The sequence below is a fragment of the Moschus berezovskii genome, chromosome 16 (genome assembly GCF_049115385.1).
Source record: "Moschus berezovskii isolate FMDL1 chromosome 16, NW_MosBer_1.0, whole genome shotgun sequence".
In the NCBI taxonomy this organism is placed as follows: domain Eukaryota; kingdom Metazoa; phylum Chordata; class Mammalia; order Artiodactyla; family Moschidae; genus Moschus; species Moschus berezovskii.
In genome coordinates this window covers 18,927,550-18,950,118 of record NC_142475.1, presented here as the reverse complement: position 1 = coordinate 18,950,118, position 22,569 = coordinate 18,927,550, and the positions used below count along the sequence as shown (strand labels likewise).

At 41.5% G+C, this 22,569-nt stretch overlaps 1 protein-coding gene across 5 annotated transcripts in view; it reads right to left on the bottom strand.

Annotated features, from left to right (window-relative positions):
• The window catches only part of GRHL2 (grainyhead like transcription factor 2), a 175,193-nt gene that overhangs the window by 39,483 nt on the left and 113,141 nt on the right, over positions 1-22,569 (bottom strand). For all 5 annotated transcript variants that reach the window (XM_055432073.2, XM_055432071.2, XM_055432072.2 and 2 more), the window contains exon 9: positions 7,077-7,235. In XM_055432073.2, the coding sequence (XP_055288048.1) occupies positions 7,077-7,235 (159 nt within the window). The remainder of the gene's footprint in view (positions 1-7,076; positions 7,236-22,569) is intronic.

The following is a 22,569-nucleotide window of genomic DNA, read 5'->3' as shown; positions in this document are numbered from 1 at the left end:
GAGAAGTCCATCTATACCCATGTTTCCAAGGTGCTCTAGACAGGTGACACCCAGATAGACTCTCCCAGCCTAAACTCCTCCCCTAGATTTCAAATTCACATTGACTATTTATGCCCTTTGTGGCAGCACATTTAAAAAATAGCAAAGTATAGACTGGTCAGAAACCTCTTCCCCTAGAAAATCCCCAAGTTATCACACACAAAAGATAGATTTGAGAATATACAATTTAATCCTTCTGTTAAATATACACGGATCAATTAAAAAGCGAGGGACAAGTTGGTGGAAATACTTGCTATATAAATTCATGTGCTGTGTTGGGCTGGGCCTCGTCACTCAGTCGTGTCTGACCTTTTGTGACCCCATGGACTGCAGCCCGCCAGGTGCCTCTGTCCTTGGGGATTCTCCAGGCCAGAATGCTGGAGTGGGTTGCCGTGCCCTCCTCCAGGGGATCTTCCCAACCCAGGGATTGAGCCCAGGTCTCCCACATTGCAGGCAGATTCTTTACTGCCTAAGCAACCAGGGAAGCCCATAAAATCTTATATATATAAAGTGTTAAATCAATAATATATAAATAATGATTCAAATTTGAGTGTACTCCGGGAGTTGGTGATGGACAGGGAGGCCTGGCGTGCTGTGATTCATGGAGTCGTGGAGAGTCGGACACGACTGAGCGACTGAACTGAACTGAACTGAACTGAATGATTCAAATTTAAAAAGAAAACAGGAACTAACATACCAGTTAAAAAATGGACGAGTCATGAAGGCAATTCACAGAAAGGGAGACGCTAATGGTTTAGAAGTAAAATGTTGAAATATAGATTTTGCTTATCAAACTGGCTTTAAAAATATATATATATATATTCCCAATGCTGGCCAAAGTAAGGCCATGACACAATGGAGACACGCGGTCAATGGAGGCACCCATCATAAAGGACATGGCTTTACAGCTAATTCTTGATGAACAAGTGATGACAGCTAATCAGATGTGGCACTTCCTTTGTGCCAGGAGAGTTCTAAGAACTTTACATTGGTAAGATTTGGATGCTTATAATAGTTTAAACAGATATTACAAACATGCATTTTTATGTCAAAAAGCTTCTTACTCCAAAAAGAGACTAATCATTTATAGTGCTCTATTTTTAAGTTTTAAATTGTCACTGACGTTTATAAACCATAGAAATTCATAGAAAGAAGGAGATAAAATATAAAAACACTTCCTTGGAAAATCTCTTCAAGATATACTAAAAGTTTTGTAGAGATTTTTGTCTAGATAAGGTATAATATTTTCAGAAAAAAATAAAGTGCTAAATGCACAAACATGACTTTGTTCAAATGGGTGTGAAATATAAGCAAAAGACCCTTCTTATTCATTTGTGGTTATGTCCATGTAAGACTTTTTTCTCTGTATTTGAAGTTCTGTACAATATAGTATTGCATGTAAGTCAAAATATAGAAATTTACCTACATAATTATAACTCACTGAAGACATATCCCAAAGTTTTTCGAGCAATTTTATTTTAAAATTAGTCTTTTGTCTTGTACAATTTATGTGAAGAAAAGTTCTGAAATTACAGTTTCAAGATTTATATATGTTCAATGTCAATTTTTAGGAGATAAAGGCACCTGCTTATTATTTTACAGGTATTCTTTGATATGCCAAACCTGAAGGATTAACATAAAACAGAGGAGCTCTCCATAGAGCCTAGTCTGTGTACCACATCTATGCAAGAAACTTCCTGCCCAGAAGGCCCAGATATCAGCATACCAAAACAATTCTGATAGCATCCAAACTTAGGAGGGCCACCATCCTCATATTTAAAGTAACGCTTTGATTCACAGTGACCCAGGGCAGCTTTGATACATTCAACTAAAATGAAGAACGCATCCTTGAACATGACCTTCCAAGAATTCCTTTCCTTCTTTTGATTATTTGTGACCCAAAGCTTCTGGAAAATATTTTCACTCTCATTAAAATGTAAAAAAGTCTGGTTCTTCCAGAAGGGTATAATTTGCTACAAATACCAAATTTATCATTTGAAAATAATTTCCCCCACTTAGATGTTCATTATGAAGTGTTAAATTTGGAGAAAAGAGAAAGGATGCCAGAGGATTTCCTGATTATACTGTGATTACCTTTGTCACCTCTTGAGAGGTGATGGCTATCTTTATATTTGTATTCAATACTTAATTGTTTCTCTTAAATTTGTCTCAGTAATGTGGCCTTAACCTATTTAAAGTTGGCCAAGGTACCAAGAAGATACTTTGGAGGAATATCTTTAGTTTTTTATAATCTCCAAGATAATTCTAAGCAAGAATTAATAAAGAGAGGGAAAGTTCTTATGAGAAGGTGGCTTTATTTTCAAGTTTTAAACAATATATAGTTGCTTTTTGCAGTAATAGGATTCTTGTTTTTCATGAAAGATAATTTAAATACAGATATAAAGATATCTGCTTCCCAGGTGGCGCAGTAGTAAAGAATCCATCTGCCAACACAGGAGACACAAGAGACGCAGGTTCAAACCCTGGGTTGGGAAGATCCCATGGAGTAGGAAATGGCAAGTCACTCTAGTATTCTTGCCTGGAAAATTCCATTGACAGAGAAGCCTGTCTGGCTACAGTTCATGGGATCACAAAGAGTTGGACACAATTGAGTGACTGAGCCCATAAAAATACAGACAAAAGTACTGATAAAGATTTAGCCATATAGCAGATCCTGAAATTTTAATTAATAAACATATGTATTTCAATAAAGGGAGAGAAGTCCTTTATTTTCATCTGAAATCTTACAGGTGCATTATTTAGAAATCAACCAGGGAACTATAAATAGTACAAAATTCCATCTGTTTAAAACTCTAAACTGTGGGAAATTTACAGTTTTAAAATGGAATAGCTCTTAATTCTTTTGCTATAGAGGATGATTCAAATTCATTTTTATTTATACACCCACTTGAAAAGTGCAAGAATTAAAATGTCCAAGGAGTGAGTTTTGCCTGTATTTTGAAATCATGGCTACAAATACAATGATGAATCATAGCAAAAGATTTTGCATCTAGCTTATCGGAATAATTAAGAGCAGTTGGAGCTTCCCTGGTGGCTCAGAGGTTAAAGTGTCTGCCTGCAATGTGGGAGACCCCAGTTCGATCCCTGGGTCAGGAAGATCCCCTGGAGAAGGAAATGGCAACCCACTCCAGTATTCTTGCCTGGGGAATCTCATGGACGGAGGACTGGTGGGCTACAGTCCACGGGGTCACAAAGAGTCGGATACGACTGAGTGACTTCACTTTCACTTTCAAGATTAATATACTCTGCTTATCCCATGAGATTCCTTCCCTATGAGTTTCCTGATCCTCATCATCATGTTAACTAAAAAATGACCCACTAGAGACTCTTTATATCACGAGTTCCTTGGAGTCCGTCTCATTCTATGGCATAGTGAACAACAATACGGCACTCCCTGCTTATTCTGCATTTTATGCTTTATTTTGATTTTTAGTATTTATTACATCAACACTCAAAACAAATAATTATGCGAGCATCCCTTAAGCTTTCTCTTTCACACTTTCAATTCCAGCTGTGACATAAAGGTAAACGGATTGCCAGGGCCTCCGTTCCACCCTTCCCTCCTTTTCTCCTTGCTCCTAATCATCCCCCTTCCTTCCAAGAAGGAGATTCAGGAAGGGAGATTCTACTATTTCCCTTGAAACTTCTGGAATAAAAGAAGGAAATTCCAATCATTTAATTGTTCTTCCATGCGTACTTAAAAAATTCCACGTTGTACGTCATTTGAAAATGCTTTCTTAATGTTTAATATGCTGAATTAAAGATATAAGGAATGTGAGTTTGGCATCAGACATGGATTTACATGCATCTCCTCTACTTTTCCACCACATGACTGGCGAGTTACCTGTGCTCACTGACAGTTTTCTCATCTACATAACAACTGTGTCTACCGACCTAACTGTGTCTCCTCTATATCATGGAAGCTGCCTAACTGTGCCTGAGAGGGCTGTGTTGCTCTGACGATTAGCACTAACTGAAATCATCGCAACGTGAAACGCGATGACGATTTCAGAGAGATTCTCCATTGTGCCGCATGTCCCCAAACTCAGTGCAGTTCGAGTTAATGGGCTTCCTTCTCTCCTCTCGTGACCATCTCTGCCTTCTGTTCAGAGATGCGCACTTCTTCCTCCTCTCCAACTCTGCTAAACGACAACTCAGACATTTTAATGGCCCTGTAGCTCTTTGATCTACATCTAACTGCAGCACCGTTAAGAGTGCTGGCAATTCCGAATCAGCCACTAACCTCTTTTTCCCTTTTCTCTCCTCTCCCCAGGATCCAACTGAACCCCTACTCTTTTACATCCAGCCAGCTCCCTGGTGGCTCAGTAGTAAAGAATCTGCCTGCAATGCAGGAGACTCGGGTTCGATCCCTGGGTTGGGAAGATCCCCTAGAGAAGGAAATGATAGCCCACCCTAGTATTCTTGCCTGGGAAATCCCAGGAACAGAGGAGCCTGGCAGGCTACAGTCCATGGGGTCACAAAAGAATTGGACATGACTCAGAAACTAAAATAACAGCAACAGCAGTTGCCAGTTTATTCTATTTTTCATATTCTGTCCCCACCCTACCCAACTGCTAAATAATTATGTCTTGATTATTGTCAGAACATATCATATTGCCATTCCTGTCTCTCCCATCATTTAGCATTAGATCCAAGATAAAAACACATGGAATGCTCGCCATCAGTCCTTTTATCAATGTCTTTAGAGTCATGTTGGTGTCTAAACAGAGTGTTTTTACTAGATTCCTCGAGCAGAAATATTCCCTGGATTTTTGCCCATTTGGTTGTTTGTTCAATGGTGGTTTTGTTTCCTTGTTTTATTTTGTTTTGCATTTGCCTGTCTTCTTTATACTTGAAAATCAGCTTGGCTGGATGTAAAATCCTTGGCTCACATTGTCTTTACTTGGTTACTTTAAATATCATTGTCTCCTGATAAGGCATTGCTGTTGAAAAGCTTGATAATAAAAGTTTCCTTATAAATGATTCATTGTCTACCATATATAAAGTAAATGGCTAATAGGGCCCTACTGCGCAAAACAGTAGGGCATAACACAGCTGCGTAACACAGCTCAGCCCTCTGTGATGGCCTATATGGGAGGGAAGTCTGGAAAAGAGTACATTTATGTGTGTGTGGCTGCTTCACTTCGCTGTGCACCTGGAACCAACACAACTTTACTCCAGTTATACCAACTATACCAACTATACTCCAGTAAAAATTAATGAAGAAATAAATGACCCATTGTCTATTTTATTTTTCTTAGATGCCCAAAGACTATTTTTAAAGTCCAATGGCTTTTGATATTGGCTATCCTTAATCAACTTTCCCAAGTGCCTGGTAGCTCATTTAAAAATGCGTACTTTTTAAGTTTTCCTGATTTATCCTTTTTTAGCTTTTCTTCTGTTCTGTTGTTTATGTTTTCTCCCACAAAGATACATATGATATGTCTTTGTATCTTCTTTCCCTCTCTTCTGCATCTATTATTTTCTCCTAATTGTTTCCTCATTTCTTCAAGTTTCTAAAATTTTGCCATTTTATACTTGTATTTTTCTTAAGGAATTATCTTTTGCATTTATTTGCTCCCATGTTAATTGTAGTAGTCTTTACTTCGGAAACATTTTAATCTTCCACTTCTAAATTCTTTCCTGAATTCTACTATATCTCTTTTCAAGTCATTCTTTTCTCCAAACATCTCATGTCTTGAGTTTTTCAAATTGTGGTTTATGTTGTTCTTCATAATTTCCATGATTTTGTTAATTTCATATTTTAAAATTTTGTTAATTCTAAGCCCATCTGGAACAGTAGACGATAGCTACAAGGACATACAATATGTATCACCTGTTTTGGGGGCATGTCTTTCTGGCGTGCATCCAGGGTCCACAAGAAGTTAGTCTAACCTTAATTATACTTTTCATGCGACACTGTATGGGATTCAACACTTTTTCTTTTCTGCTGGTCATTTCTAAGTGAAATGAGTAAGCTAGGATAATTCTTCTAGCTTGATGGTCCTCATGCTCCTACTTTAGTTGTGTTCACAAAGTGGTAACAGAAAATCGTCCTGTATTTCCTGACATCTGACTACTCGGTTTTCTTCCCCCTCTTCCTCTTAATTGGAACTTCTCGTTCCTTCGAACCTTCGTTTTGTCTAACTCAACTTGGATTCTACTCCCAGCAGCCTTTTCTCAGAGCAGGATTTTTATCCGAGAAGGGAACTTCAATTTATAACTTTCCCAAGTTTATAGAGCCCCAAACACTCCAGTGTTTTGTCGCCTTGCACCCACCCACCCATAAACTCAAGTCTGCACAACCCATCCCCTTCCACCCGTTCCACCAGGGGTCCTCCAATGGCACGCCTCACTCTCTGCTATTATGGACCACTTGTCGTGTCCTGTGCTTTGGTCATCAAGTGAATCCATTATTTTCCTTCACGATGCTGACATCATACAGGTTCTGAAACTGTTGATGCTTGGTCCCATTCACATTTGGGATTTGTAAGGGTCTCTCATCACATAATCATGGGATTTTAATCTTTGCTATTCTAATTGATCTATCTCATACAGAGGGATTCAAGAAGACTCAAAACCTACATCTCCTCCTGAAGCATGTTTGCCAGTGAACATATTTAAAAGGTGTTGTGTCCATTCCAAAAGGTTCTAGATGAGACCCCATTTAACCCATAAAATAAAAGAGGTTATATTAGTATGTTCTGGGACAGGATCTACCTACCCACTAAAAACTATCCATCTATTAGATCAGTTATATCTATGTGAATCAGACTCATAGCACAGTGCAATGTCAGTCATTAAGTTAGTGGTAAAATGAAAAAAAAAAAAAATACAGTTGATGGCTCCCTAGATAGTTAATAAGAACTGAGAATGCAAGATTACCACTCCCACTGTGATTGGAAAGTGATTATTTGGATACCACCAGACAAGAAAAGGTGACAAGGGGGAAATGTAATCAAAAGTAATAGCTAATAACAAAAATACCTTTATGACAGACTGTCATCTTTACTCACTTTGTCGCAGAAGACCTTGATCTGGCAATAAGCTCTATGAATGGGCTTATTGCTACGATTATTATAACTGTATGTGTCAATCTGAATCATCAAAGGAAGTCCTTTCACTCCTTTTTGGGAGGAGAAATCTGTACTCAGGCAATTCACGGTGATGAAAATCTGAGGGAGGAAGAAAGAAAGGAAAAAGTTCACAAGTCACCATAAAAAAGATTTATTAAAAAAATGCATAAGCCTTAGACTTAAAATTAGAATATTAAACAAACCTAAAAGGACAACTAAAGAATATGTGGATATTCTCACATAAAACTTATTGCATATATGAAACTGATTTATTATAATTTCTAGTTATAAATTTAAAAAGTTTTGTTTCTGTATTTAAACTTGAAACAGACAATTTAAATTTATCTTTATATCAGCAATGCCTTATTTTCCAAACATGCATAAGTTAGTTGGGTGAAACACTATCTCCTCAACATATCAAAACTGTAACTTTTAATAATTACATCGATTTCTATAATCTCTGACCTGTGGGGTTAAAAAAAGAAGCTACCTTTACATCTTATTGCATTGAAACATAGTTATTTGTTTACACATCTATTTTTCTTATTTTCATGAGAGTATGAGATTTGAGACAATTTTTTATTATTTTTGTATTACTGGTACTTAATGTAGTGCCTAGCAGAAAATAAGCATTCAATAAACATCTGATGAATGAGGTCAATGAATTTATCTAGAAAGCCCACTGGATTGAGAGTCAAAAGCCCCAGGTTTTAGTCCCAGCTCTAACATTAACCAGATCTCAGTCATTTCTAGTCTTTGGTTTTCAATTTTCCCCTTAAATCATTCTTAAACCCTCCCCAAAGAATAGAATAGAAATGCTAAGATGCTTTCAACTTAGTAAAAGTAAAAGAGCTGGCAAAGTAAGACATGGAACAGGTAGTAAAGACGTCAGCAATCTCATCTTACAACATGAGGTATCAAGAGAGACAAGCAAAATGATATGAATCTGAAAAAATGGAACTGCCCAACAGAACTAAAAACAATAATCTCATTGTAAAATACTGAGAGGAATAGGAGGAATACAAATGACCAAATTTATCCTCCTTTTCTATAGTATATAGATGTCAATATATACCACTTTATTTATCAAGGACTAGGGATATAAGGCGGAGAAGGCTATGGCACCCCACTCCAGTACTCTTCCCTGGAAAATCCCATGGACGGAGGAGCCTGGTGGGCTGCAGCCCATGGTGTCGCTAAGAGTCGGACATGACTGAGCGACTTCACTTTCACTTTTCACTTTCATGCATTGGAGAAGGAAATGGCAACCCACTCCAGTGTTCTTGCCTGGAGAATCCCAGGGACGGGGGAGCCTGGTGGGCTGCCATCTATGGGGTCGCACAGAGTTGGACACGACTGAAGCGACTTAACAGCAGCAGCAGCAGGGATATAAGGGGGCTTTCCACGTGGTGCTAGTGGTAAAGAACTCGCCTGCCAAAGCAGGAGACATGAGACTCGGGTTTGACCCCTGGGTCAGAAGACCCTCTGGAGGAGGGCATAGCAACCCACTCTAGTATTCTTGCCTAGAGAATCCCATGGACGGAGGAGCCTGGTGGGCTACAGTCCATCGGGTCACAAAGGGTCAGTCATGACTGAGTGCCAGCGCACACGCAGGGATGTAAGGACAGCACCTGGATTTATCTGGTGACTGCATGGATAGAAGAGGCAGTCTCTGGGGAAAAGCAAGCACAACAGATTACATCCTTGATATTATTTTCACTTAATACTACGTATTATTTGTATTCAACAGAAAACTTTAAACTCACTGTTTTAAAATTGTACAGTTATGTATTCTGAAAACCATTTCATCAGATGTATTATCTGACTCTTGTTTTATTTGGTCCCTCTGAAATCTTTATTCACCTTCAAACCCTTGTCCTAAAGCCTTTCATATCATAGCAACACCCCCAGAAAACACCCTGCAGAAAGCAAAGAGCCACTTCCAGGAGCTGCATTTTAAAGACCATTCAAATTTTTGATCTAATTCATTTCAGGTCATATCCCTGGTCATACAACCAAATCTCTCATTTTTAGTGCTATATCTATATAAAGATCGCCTTTTTCTGAGCCCCTTGCTTGGCAATAGAGACACATTGGCAAGGCAGCACACCACATCAATAACAGTCAAGCCCAGGTGACACATCTTAGTGACATGCTAATTACAACAACTATGGACACCATGACACAGGATCTCACTTCTCTAGCTGCATCCGGAAACAAGTGCCTAAAGACGATCTAACCATAAATATGGGCGTTCTATGAATTCATTCCTTTTTCATTCATTCATTCTATAAAGATCAACACAAGTTCACAGCAGTTCAAACACAACGTTAGACATTGGTGATACAGAAGAAAGCAGATCCCAGTCTCACGGAGCTAACAGTCCAAGGGGAAGACAGATGAGTACAGCAATGATCAAGACACAGTTGTCAGGGCTCCCCAGAAAGAGGTGTGTACAGAGGCCATGAGAACACAGAATACTGAACTTGAAAGACACAAGTGAAATACACAACCCACAGAGATACTGGGCTAAGATCAGGGATTCCATAAATACTTGTTTATTATTTAGGAAGATAAAGACAAAGAGTAACTAGAGATGCAAATGTCAAGTGATTTAGGAGAGCTAAGTGATGAATGGAGAAAGCAAGAGAGTTCCAGAAAAACATCTATTTCTGCTTCATTGACTATGCCAAAGCCTTTGACTGTGTGGATCACAATAAACTGTGGAACATTCTGAAAGAGATGGGAATCCCAGACCACCTGACCTGCCTCTTGAGAAACCTGTATGCAGGTCAGGAAGCAACAGTTAGAACTGGACATGGAACAACAGACTGCTTCCAAATAGAAAAAGGAGTAAGTCAAGGGTGTATATTGTCACCCTGCTTATTTAACTTATATGGCAGAGTACATCATGAGGAATGCTGGGCTGGAGGAAGCACAAGCTGGAATCAAGATTGCCGGGAGAAATATCAATAACCTCAGATACGCAGATGACACCACCCTTATGGCAGAAAGTGAAGAGGAACTAAAAAGCCTCTTGATGAAAGTGAAAGAGGAGAGTGAAAAGGTTGGCTTGAAGTTCAACTTTCAGAAAACAAAGATCATGGCATCTGGTCCCATCACTTCATGGCAAACAGATAGGGAAACAGTGGAAACAGTGTCAGACTTTATTTTTGGGGGCTCCAAAATCGCTGCAGATGCTGATTGCAGCCATGAAATTAAAAGACGCTTACTCCTTGGAAGGAAAGTTATGACCAACCTTGATAGTATATTAAAAAGCAGAGACATTACTTCGCCAACAAAGGTCCGTCTAGTCAAGGCTATGGTTTTTTCAGTGGTCATGTATGGATGTGAGAGTTGGACTGTGAAGAAAGCTGATCGCCGAAGAATTGATGCTTTTGAACTGTGGTGTGGAAGAAGACTCTTGAGAGTCCCTTGGACTGCAAGGAGATCCAACCAGTCCATTCTAAAGGAGATCGATCCTGGGTGTTCATTGGAAGGACTGATGCTAAAGCTGAAACTCCAATACTTTGGCCACCTCATGCGATGAGTTGACTCACTGGAAAAGACTCTGATGCTGGGAAGGATTGGGGGCAGGAGGAGAAGGGGACGACAGAGAATGAGATGGCTGTGATGGTATTACCGACTCGATGGACATGAGTTTGAGTGAACTCCGGGAGTTGGTGATGGACAGGGAGGCCTGGCCTGCTGTGATTCATGGGGTCGCGGAGAGTCGGACACGACTGAGCGACTGAACTGAACTGACTGACTGAAGTGATGAAGACCACTCAGAAGGAAGATGCCATGCTGGTTTTTCCTACTGAATTTCCAGGGTAAAAGAAGACAGAAGATGACTGCAGAGAACATGCACTCACGCTTCAAATATTTTTAGATATCGACCATGTCTCTGAGACTGTGCTGGGGACTAGCACAGGTACAACAACAACGGTCCCGGCAATCACAGAAGTGGGAGGCTAGCTTCCTCGGGGCCTCAGCAGTAAAGAATCTGCCTGCAGTGCAGGAGATGCAGGTTCAATCCCTGGGTTGGGAAGATCCCTTGGAGGAGGAAACCCACTCCAGTATTCTTGCCTGGAGAATCCCCTGGACAGAGGAGCCTGGCGGGCTAAAGTCCACATGGTCACAAAGAGTCGGACACAACTGAGTGACTGAACACACACACGCATGAAAGATTACAATAACTTCATCGAACACCAATCTTTAGGTCAGAAAATAAAAGCATACTTTTCTAGGAACACTTGACTTCTTTAATTGAGACTGACATTATTGGCGATGGGGTTTTTCTTGGCCAGAATGTATAAATAAACACAGCTTTATGTCAGCAAATCAATGATCACTCTGGTGAGCTATGCAGTTGTTCCAATTTGGGGCTGTGTATTTCATGTAGAAATCTTTCTGTTGGTGGCTGTAATCAACAGAGCCCTCAACCAGACTGGTTTTTTTTCCTTTTCCTCATAAAGCCTCCCGAGTCCTGCAGGAGCCAGAGGAGAAAACTGTTGTGCATTTCCCAAGCTAATAGGATTCATGGTCGGCTCACTGATTGATCCATATGCTTACTCACCATGGACATATACCCAGACAGGCAGGAAGCAGTATTAATTGTGGCCTTCAGCCCAAGGTCTCAGCTAAGAAAGCTTAGCTGACGAAATATGTATATTTATAAGAGCCACTTGAGTAGGACAGATCTATGGAAATAATAGATGCTTACTGGCAATATTCTGCAATACTAAATCGTCCTTGGAGGAAATGGAACAACGAGCCATCCAGTAGAGAAGGTCTTAATGGTGAAATGAGCTGTAGCACACTGGACCCTACCAGGAGACAGTTAGACTTAGGTCCTCTTCATGGAGAAAGGTCCTTAGTGGAAGATCCAGTGGGCCCTCTCTGATTCATGGCAGCCTGATTCTACAAAAAGTAAACAACACAAGACTCTACCTTCTTTTTCTGCTATGTTATGCTACCAGAATTATCCTAACAAGTAGGGATTTTATAATAGAGTTGGCACTGCTTTCTTCTTGCCTGGCTGTCTGACCCGCTAGCAAAGCACGGTCTATGTGACTGATGGTATCAATTGTGGTCTCGCTGTACTGCACTTAAAACCCAAATGGTTGAACTTTAACTGCAATGGGTGGTAGGATGGGGGAGGGGGGCATGGAAGGACATTAACTGAAACCTAGGCTGGGACTGATAAGCATTCATTTGTTTCATCTTGCAAACCCAACCATGTCCCAGCTCTACACACAGCAGGCAAATGTGACAATGAATTTCTCGGAAGTTTATCTACAAAGCACTGTTTGTAAACGTGTATTACAGAAACTTGGGGAAAAGGTACACTTTCCCTCACCAAATGTTAACCCAAATGTCAAGCACAGAAAGTTCTTTTTAACTTTAGTAGAAACCCTAATTATGTAAAGAAATGCTGTGAACAGTTAGTCTGCCCACCAAGAGCTGTAAATGTTGTTTTCCTATAATTCTTACAGCACATAATTTATTTTTTAGAAAAATTTTAACTGAATCAAGTGTATCCAGGCAGATAATAGATACAATTTTAATTTTGTCATTGGTTCAAAGATTGATTCCAACAAAGAGATCATTTGTAAAGGTACCAAGACCTTTTCAGAAACAGAAGCAGTCTCATAACAATTGATAATTTTTAATAAAATCACTTTTTGACACATGAATTACAACTCCTATTTTGTAGTTCCTACACAAGAAAAGTGACTTTATCTGGGTTATAATACCTCTCAGTTGTGCATTATGAGTATAGTAAGATTTATTAAAATAAATGCAAAATTAGTACACTTTAGAAGTGCTACATTAACTTGATTATTAACTTCCAAGATTTTTCCAAGAGTTTGTCATTAAAATAAACAGTCCAATCTTGCTCTACAAAGCAATTTGGGACTTAAAAAATCATAAGGTCTACTGTTTGATGGAAAGTGTTTATTTTCCTCTTTAAACAATTGTATTTTGTGTATTTGAGATCCCCTGATTAGAGACTAAGAAAGCTACTTATTTCCTAAGGTTGAGACTCTAAAGAGCTCTTTTACAAGAAATTGCACACATTAGCCTCCAAATTACAGGGACACAACATACATCAAGAAATCCATATTTTTGCCGTAAAACACAAAGAATATATAAACGCGTTAAGTGTACTCTTGCCAGTTTCTCTACTCTGTTTTCTTCTTGGTTCTTAGAATTTTTAAAGACCTTATAGATGGTTTTCTTACATCTTAGCATTTTTCCCCCTTTTATATGATTGCATTTGGTGCAAATGCAATGCCAAATTGAGACAGAAAGATAAACTAAAAGCAAATAATATTAACATGTGAAATCTCAGTCTTAGGCAATTATTGTTTCCTCTACGCATTCATTCATCAAATATTTACTGAATATCTTTGCTCTGTGTCTGCCATTATGCTACGAGGTGGGACATAAGAATGCTGAGACAGACTCCTTGCTCTCAGAGAGCTTGCAATTTTGTTGAGAATCTACGAAACTCCTTGATTTCCTGATGCCTCCATTTATATAACACCTTTAGGAAATGATTACAACCTGAATAAATATTTCTTTATTTTCTCCCACAGATACCATGAGGAGGCACAGATACATTTTTGGTTTACTCACATATTCTACCACATTTTCCATATTCCTTTAGTACTCAATATTTTCCATTTTCAGAATATACCAAGCTTGTTTCCAGTTGCCAAACTTTGCTGTGGTCAGTGCCCTCTTCCCCCAAAGCTGTCCCCTTCTCCTTCTCCCACAACCAGTAGCTCACCTTACGATGCTGCTCTTTCTTGGTTTCTTCACAGTACTGAACGTTATCCGGATTTATCTTGTCGTTTATCTGTTTAGTACTTAATTATCTGTCTGCCCCATGCAGCTCTAAACCCATAAGAGAAGGGGCCTTGTCTGCCTCAAGCTCCTTCTGTTGTTTCCAATGCCAGGCTCATGGAAGATACTCAACAAATATTTGTCTAACAAATTTAAAGAAAATTACTTTTCTAAATACACAGTTCCTCCTTTATCAGTGTTCTTGCTTTCATAAGCAAAATGTTCTAAGAGCCAAGACTGCTCTGAGTAGCTGAAGTTGTCAACATAATACAGCAGAGTTAGTTGCTCTGACCTGATTTATCCTCAAAAAAATGTTATCTAGCTGCATATCAACAAAACCAAATCCAGCCGCAACTATATAATCAAGTATGAATGTGTGTGTGTGTCATGTTTGTCCGTGTATATAAGCTAATGAACAAGATACACGTGCATGTTGCAGGAGAAACAGAAATCGAAGGTAGGGCGCCGCCCCTGAGGAAAAGGGGAGCTACATTTCTCACTGTGGTGGGGTGTATAAACACAGGAACTGAGGTGAACATCTCAGGGTGTACCTGCTGTGAGACTCTGAAAAAAAAGCAGAGAGCTCAACCAGGGAGGATTTCCTGTAGGGGTGCTGAGCTAGAAGGAAGAGAGATGGAGGAGAAGAAAGCGCATGCTGCTCTCAAAAGAGGAAAGAGGCCAGGCTAATGGGAGAGGAGGGTTCGTGCTGAGGAGGTTCAGAAGGAGCCTCAGAAAAGGCAGTTGGGGAGCGGAGACACCAACCAAGCTGCTTGTATCCCTGTGATCAAGTCACGGACACTTGATGAAGTCAAGTGTGTATGACTGAGGCCAAGGGCAGATAGACCTGTGGCCACAGTATCCAACATCCAAGTTACCGAGAGGACAGGGTGAAGGCTGAGAAAAGACCAGGAGGATCAGAAATCAAGGGTCTGCACCCCTTCCAGAGGCCAGACTTCTGGAGGCAAGGACAGGAAGCTAGGTTGCTGGGGTGAGGGAGCCAGGATATGAAGATGGGGAGGGAGCACCCAGCTGGGGAGTCTGGCAGAAGCAGGAGATGGGCAGGAGCACGTGCAGCAGGGCCGTGCAGAGGTGTTCTCCCAGGATGGACGGGTGGTCACACAGCCGGAGAGGAGGAACAGAAGGCTGCAAGGCTGTGGAAGGAGGCCCTGTGGGAGCTGAGAGCCCTGGAAATAGGGATTAAACGGGATCAGCTCACAGGTGAAGTTCTGTTAAGAAGGAGCTTTCTATGAAGCTGGAGGGCAAAATGAGAGGAAATCACAGCAAGAAAAAAAAAAAAATGTCCAAGAGGCTCAAAATTATGTCCCTGGTGCAAAGGCTGACACTGTGGCCTTGGACTAACTGTTGAACCTTCCTGGGCCTCATTTGCCTCTTAAGTAGGTATAACAATCTCTAGCTTGGTACTGTGATACTTCAAGATCACGTTTGTTAAAATTTATTGTTTTTTGAATTAACTTTCATGCGCGTATAGCTGCTTTACAAGGTTGTGCTACTTTCTATGCACATGATCTCAGTCAGATACGGAGACTGAGATCTCATTTTTCAACTATAAGATGCCATGAAAATCTTCGGCAACTTCCTATGACCACCATGGTCTCCATCTTCTCAAATACCTGGTCACCCTGCCAGTCCTACTCTGAGGCCCAAGCTCCTCCTCGCCCCCACAGCGCAGTCCACAAAGTACTACCCCACACGTACTGCCTCTGCAACTGCCCCACAAGGCTGGCTTCCTCAGCATCGCCCCGGCCCCCAGTTCAAGCCCTCCTTCCGACCAGACCGCTCCAAGAGCTCCCTGTCCAGCCTCTCTCTAGGAATTTGATTTCAAATGGTTCCAGAGTGGTTACATTCACATTAAACTTGAACAGAGAGATATTTTATGAAGGTGAGTTGATCTGGAAAGCACAAACTCTATCTCTGTGTGACCCTTTCAGAGGAGTGGCTTCGCTGGGGAGAGAGCAAAGGTGAACCCTCTCGGGCAGAACCCTCGTGGCTCTGTAGACGGCCAGTCTCGGCCACTCGGCTCTGTCACCTGAACATGTCTTGTGAAGCAGCACCTCAGGACAAGGAAGAATCTGGATATTGTGTAACAACGGGTGGGGCTGTTTCATAAATAACGAGCTCTCAGTGGGAGGAAGAAGCTAAGTGGAGACTGAACGAGCCACTCACTCAGATTTCTGGTTATTGGTTATGACTTTAAGCCTCATCTATTCATGTTTAACACTGAAAAGTTGTTTTGAGTTTGTCATAGCTGAATCTAGCACAAACTTCAAAAGGGTAAACGTGGAAACCACACCTCCTCCCCTGCCAGCATTGCTCCCCAACCAACAGTTTCTTGGGTATCCGTCACAGTTTCTAGGGTATCCTTCCAGAAACCTGCTATGCAAATTCATATCCTTTTCTTTCCAACACAAATGGTAGTATGGTCAACACAGTTCTGCAACCTGCTTTTGTTTTCACTTGACAGGACATTCTGAAGAGAGTCCTTTCTTTTTCTTTTTTTAAAAGAAACCCCATGAATATGGAGTAACAGTTTCTTTAACATGAGGCTGTTTCTAGCCTCTTCATCTTGTAAACCATGCTGCAATGCAAGCTTTCAACATGAGCACGTGTAAATTAGGGGCCGTAAGTAAAGGCCCTGTCCGCCATAGTTTTAACCTGGCCTGGGACTTCACTGAGATTGCTTTCCCCCAGGTAGCAAGCAGGGGTATGCTGTTCAAACGTGTCATGACTCTGCCCTCTGGGTCCCAGGTGGAAGGTCCAAGTATCTGCATTTCTAACCATTTCCCAACTGGCTGCTTTCAGAGGTTCAGGCTGTGAGAAATCACCGCCTGCATCACCCACTTCACCGGTCACTTCCTCCTTCTGTCCTGCTCTCCCGTATCCTTCTGTCCTCTCCTTACTGACCACTCCGTCTCTGTCTGGTTCCTCCTCCTCCACGTCCCCTAAATGGGTGGGTCTGAAGTTCCCACCTTGACCCTCTTTCACCCACCCTCCAACCCTCCCCGCGGCATTTCACCCCGTCTTGCAATGTCTCTCGTCCCCTCTTCACAGCCACTCTAACTTCTCTCCGGAGCTCCACCACTCCAGGTTCTGCTTGTGCTGCCCAGTCTCTGCGCCTGTGAGTGTCCCGTCCTGCTATCCGGTGCCCCTTTCCAGCTCCCACTCAGATGCAGCTCAAGTACCACGCCCTCCCTTGGCTATTCCCTGATCCCACACAGCTGGCACCCTCTCTACCTGCTGAAGAGCAGGGTATGTGGTCATAACTGTATTAATCTTTCAACTTTTCATTTGCAAACTTTTAAAATAAGACATTGGGGGAATTTTTAAATCAAAAACTTAATAGAAATGCTTTTATAAAAATAAAATGAATTAAAAGATGACACTTGTTTACAAAGCAGAAATAGACTCATGGACATAGAAAACAATCTTCTGGTTACCAAAGGGGAAGGAAGAAGTTATAAATTAGGAGTTTGGGATTAACATATACACACTACTATATATAAAACAGATAATCAACAGGGACCTACTGTATAATACAGGGAATTATATTCGCTATTTTCTAATAACCTATAATGGTTATTAGAAAGAATTAGAAAGAAAATTATTAAAAAGAATTAGAAAAGAATCTGAAAAGAATCACAACATGTACAACGGTATCGCTTTGCTATACACCTGAAATTAACACAACATTGTAAATCAACTATACTTCAGTTTCAAAAAATAGTTTGAAAACATTAAGCTACCAAAAAGTTCCTGGCTACTAACCATAAACAAGACAAAAAGACAAGCCTCAGAATGGGAGAGAATACTTGCGAACCGGGCTACTAATCAAGTAGGTGGATGCTTATTTGTGCTCAAGAAAATATTTTTATCTTGTGATAAAAAATAAAAAACCAAGGCTACTGTCATGTACAGAGGTGTCTGAGTTCTCAGCACAGTCAGGATGGCCTCTGAGAGCAGCAGACACCCTGCTTGGGTTTTTGTCTGTAAATCCCCACTGCCTGGCCCTGCACATGATGCACAGCAAGCAGCCTGCTTCGAGGGGATGCCAGCCCCTTTGCCAGAGACAAGGTAGAAGATGCTATGACCACCTCCTCCCAAGACAAAAAGGCAGTATGGAAAGAACACGTGCTTCAGACAGACATTCCCAGGGTGGGAGTCTCCGCTCTACTGTGCATTCACTATGTAAGCTCTTTGGACTTCAATCTCTTCATTGTTTAAATGAAAAATAATAGCCATTTAAAATATGAATATTGCATAAGGTATATAAACAACTGGCAGAGTGCCTGGTACATGTCAGTAAGTAAGCACTGAATAAATACTAACCACGGTGCACACACACACACTCGTATCAGTCTATGAAATCTGTCTGCAGTGTCACTCTCCGCATGCACACAATAGTTCATGCGTGTGAGTTACAGAAGAATTCAGGCCAAGAACCATGGATGCTCCACATTCTAACAAAAGATCAAGCTGTTGATAGCTCTGGTGAGATGCTTTCCAAAGATTATTCCTTCTATATGTGACTTAACTCCAGCTTTATAGCTTTTTCTTCCATCCATTACCTCATAAAACTGGAACAAAGGTATGGCTTTGTTTAAGTTCAATAACAAAGACTCCAGCAAATGTTTACCTTTCCCTTTTAAAGTTTCCTTCATCCACACCACGCCCCGGCAAACACATAAAAATGCCATTTGCCCTGCTTTGCAGTGTGTATCTCAGCCCCTCAAGACTCCTCCCAGGAGCCTCTCAATACTTTGTTTACTTTGGAGACCAAGGAAGATGCCTTATAATATTTCTCTTCTTCCATAGGATGGCCTGTTGAAACCTGGGCTCTACTTAGCAAAACATTGGGACATAAAGGACTTCCCAGGTGGCACCAGTGGTAAAGAACCTACCTGCCAATGTGGGAGACACAAGAGATATGGTTTCAGTCCCCAGTTGGGAAGATCCCCTGGAAGAGGATCCCCTGGAGGAGGAAATGGCAACTCACCTCTAGGATTCCTGCCTGGAGAGTTCCGTGAACAGAGGAGCCTGGCAGGTTAGTACATGGGGTCAGAAAGAATCAGACTCAATTGAGCACACATGCACACACATTAGGATGTAACTTTTTCTGAATTAGTAATATCCATCAACCCCATTTCATCCTGGACTGTCTCATACACAGAAAGAGGACCCCCTGGACTGCTGACGGGAGGTTGGGGTCAGGGAAGCAAACTAGATCACGAACCCATGGACACTCCGGAATGCGGTTTCCTTTGACCAGTTCTTTGGCTTCTCTTTTAATCCCCCAAATCAGTATTTACACAACTCCCCTTCTCCCTGGTGTCCAGCACTGTAGTTTGGTAGGAAGGGAAGACAGTTCATTCAGAAGCATCCCCTTGGAAGACATGATTCAGCAAGACTATCGAAACTGTAACTTTCCAAAGCACTTTGCTTGACACACAGTGGAGCCCCATAAAAACTGATTAAGTCTTTAGACAAAAAAGAAAGTGTTGAGAGAGAGAGAAAAGGAAGAAGGGTGAGATAAATTGGGGACAATTGTAATAGCTCGGCCATGATTTGCTGCTAAAAGTCTTTCAATAACCTTATTTTCAACAAAGAGAGACTGAATAATTTGCAGGGTTCAAGAAGGTTAGAATACTTGTATTTCCTCCAGTTTACTGCCTTTACATAGGCTGTGATCAAAGCACTGCCATGGGCACCACCCTGTCTCTGATGCTACTAACACTGAGATCTGAGAATCTCGATTGAGGGGCTGGTTTCCTGCCCATCAGCAGTAGATGGAGTAGAGCCACGCTTGGCTAGCAGACCACTGGTTGTACCTTGAAAAGATAGCACTGGAAAGAGAAAGGGCTGACCCACACAGGAAGAAAAGGAAGAAACCTGGACTTGATGTGACAAAAGCAAGTCACCCAATAAGAGAGTTTCACTTATGTCTCAGAATATGAAGCAGTTCATGACACAGACCACATCCAATGTTCTTATGTCCAGTAAAGTCATGCTCAAAATTCTCCAACTCAGGCTTCAGCAATACATGAACCATGAACTTCCAGATGTTCAAGCAGGTTTTAGAAAAGGCACAGGAACCAGAGATCAAATTGCCAACATCCACTGGATCATCGAAAAAGCAAGAGAGTTCCAGAAAAACATCTGCTTCATTGACTATGCCAAAGCCTTTGACTGTGTGGATCACAATAAACTGGAAAATTCTGAAAGAGATGGGAATACCAGAGCACCTGACCTGCCTCTTGAGAAACCTGTATGCAGGTCAGGAAGAAACAGTTAGACCTGGACATAGAACAACAGACTGGTTTCAAATAGGAAAAAGCTGTATATTTTCACCCTGCTTATTTAACCACCTGACCTGCCTCTTGAGAAACCTGGTTCCAAATAGGAAAAGGCTGTATATTTTTACCCCGCATATTTAACCACCTGAACTGTCTCTTGAGAAACCTGTATGCAGGTCAGGAAGCAACAGTTAGACCTGGACATGGAACAACAGACTGGTTCCAAAAAGGAAAAGGCTGTATATTTTCACCCTACTTTTTTAACTTATATGCAGAGTACATCATGAGAAACGCTGGGCTGGATGAAGTACAAGCTGGAATCAAGATTGCCGGGAGAAATATCAATAACCTCAGATATGCAAATGACACCACCCTTATGGCAGAAAGTGAAGAAGAAATAAACAGCCTCTTGATGAAAGTGAAAGAGGAGAGTGGAAAAGTTGACTTAAAGCTCAACATTCAGAAAACTAAGATCATGGCATCTGGTCCCATCACTTCATGGCAAATAGATAGGGAAACAGTGGAAACAGTGTCAGACTTTATTTTGGGGGTTCCAAAATCACTGCAGATGGTGACTGCAGCCATGAAATGAAAAGACGCTTACTCCTTGGAAGGAAAGTTATGACCAACCTAGACAGCATATTAAAAAGCAGAGACATTACTTTGTCACCAAAGTCTGTCTAGTCAAGGCTATGGTTTTTCTCATGGTCATGTATGGATGTGAGAGTTGGGCTGTGAAGAAAGCTGAGCGCCAAAGAATTGATGCTTTTGAACTATGGTGTTGGAGAAGACTCTTGAGAGTCTCTTGGACTGCAAGGAGATCCAACCAGTCCATCCTAAAGGAGATCAGTCCTGGGTGTTCATTGGAAGGACTAATGTTGAAGCTGAAACTCCAATACTTTGGCCACCTGATGCTAAGAGCTGACTCATTGGAAAAGACTCTGATGTTGGGAAAGATTGAGGGCAGGAGAAGAAGGGGACAACAGAGGATGAGATGGCTGAATGGCATCACCGACTCAATGGACATGAGTTTGGGTAAACTCCGGGAGTTGGTGATGGACAGGGAGACCTGGCGTGCTGTGATTCATGGGGTCGCAAAGAGTCGGACATGACTGAGTGACTGAACTGAACTGAACTGAGCTGATTCCAGTGAAAAGACCAAAATAGAAACCTGTTCCTCCAAGCACTAAGCAGCATCTTAACATTCAGGTAATTCTCTGTGGTCACATGAGAGAGGCCTTTGTAGCACATCAAGACTGGTTTCATCTTGAAATCACTGTGAACTGAGAAAAGGGTTGTGGACAAAACTAAGGGGCCTGGTTTCAAGAATCTCCTTAGAAACTGGGGAGAAAGGGGAGCCTGTAATTAGGGTTTGTGAGCTCCTGCTCTGGGATGATGTCATCACCAGCGTTCAGTGCCAGGAATCAGAGCTCACCGCTCTTTAATAATTCAGTAGGGGCTTGCCTGGGAATTTCTCATCTTGGGAATTAGCGAGCAACAAATCTACTTTGTAGGTACTGGATTGGCTGTGGGGAGAAACATTAAAATGACTTTGTAAGTGGGAGTCATGAGAAGAACCTTAGCCCTATAGTCCTCCACTAGAATCATAAGAATGGGACCTTAATACTTTGTCAACCCTGCCCGGTTCCCCTTCCTGCCATTTTCCAGCTGAGAAGCTAAAGCTAAGAAGGGGGAAGACACAAAACCAGCTATTCCTATGCCCGGAGACCTGGCGGCCTGAGCCCCATTTCAGTGTTTTATCTTCTTTATTATCCTGTGCCCCACCCCCATCAACTTCCAAACTGTAACTGCAAGGATGCTCAGAAGCTCACCTGCCTGCATGCCACCTAAGTCATTCCCAGGGACCCCGGGACACCCGTTCACATTACAAGAGCTTCTAGACAGCGGGAAATGAACTGCCAGCCAGAGACGCTTTCTGGGCTGCAGGTGTCACAGTGCAGAGACACTGTAGCATAACCAGCAGAACCGGTTCCGGGAGGGAAAACTCAGCAGGAGTTCTGCCAGAACCACACTGCCCTTGAGACTGACAACCTGGAGTTAATCCCACAACCTCATTTTACCGAACAGTGTTAACACCTTCCCTGGCCAAATTTTCTCCTGGAATTAAATTAAACTAAGTGATTACAGTTTCACGTTCTTTCTTTATTTCTGTTCCCACTAAAGGAGAGGTAAGAATAGAATGTAGGTCAGCAACAAAAGACAAGAGTAGTGTTCTGGAAAAAAAGCTATAAATTTTGTCATCAGGTCTT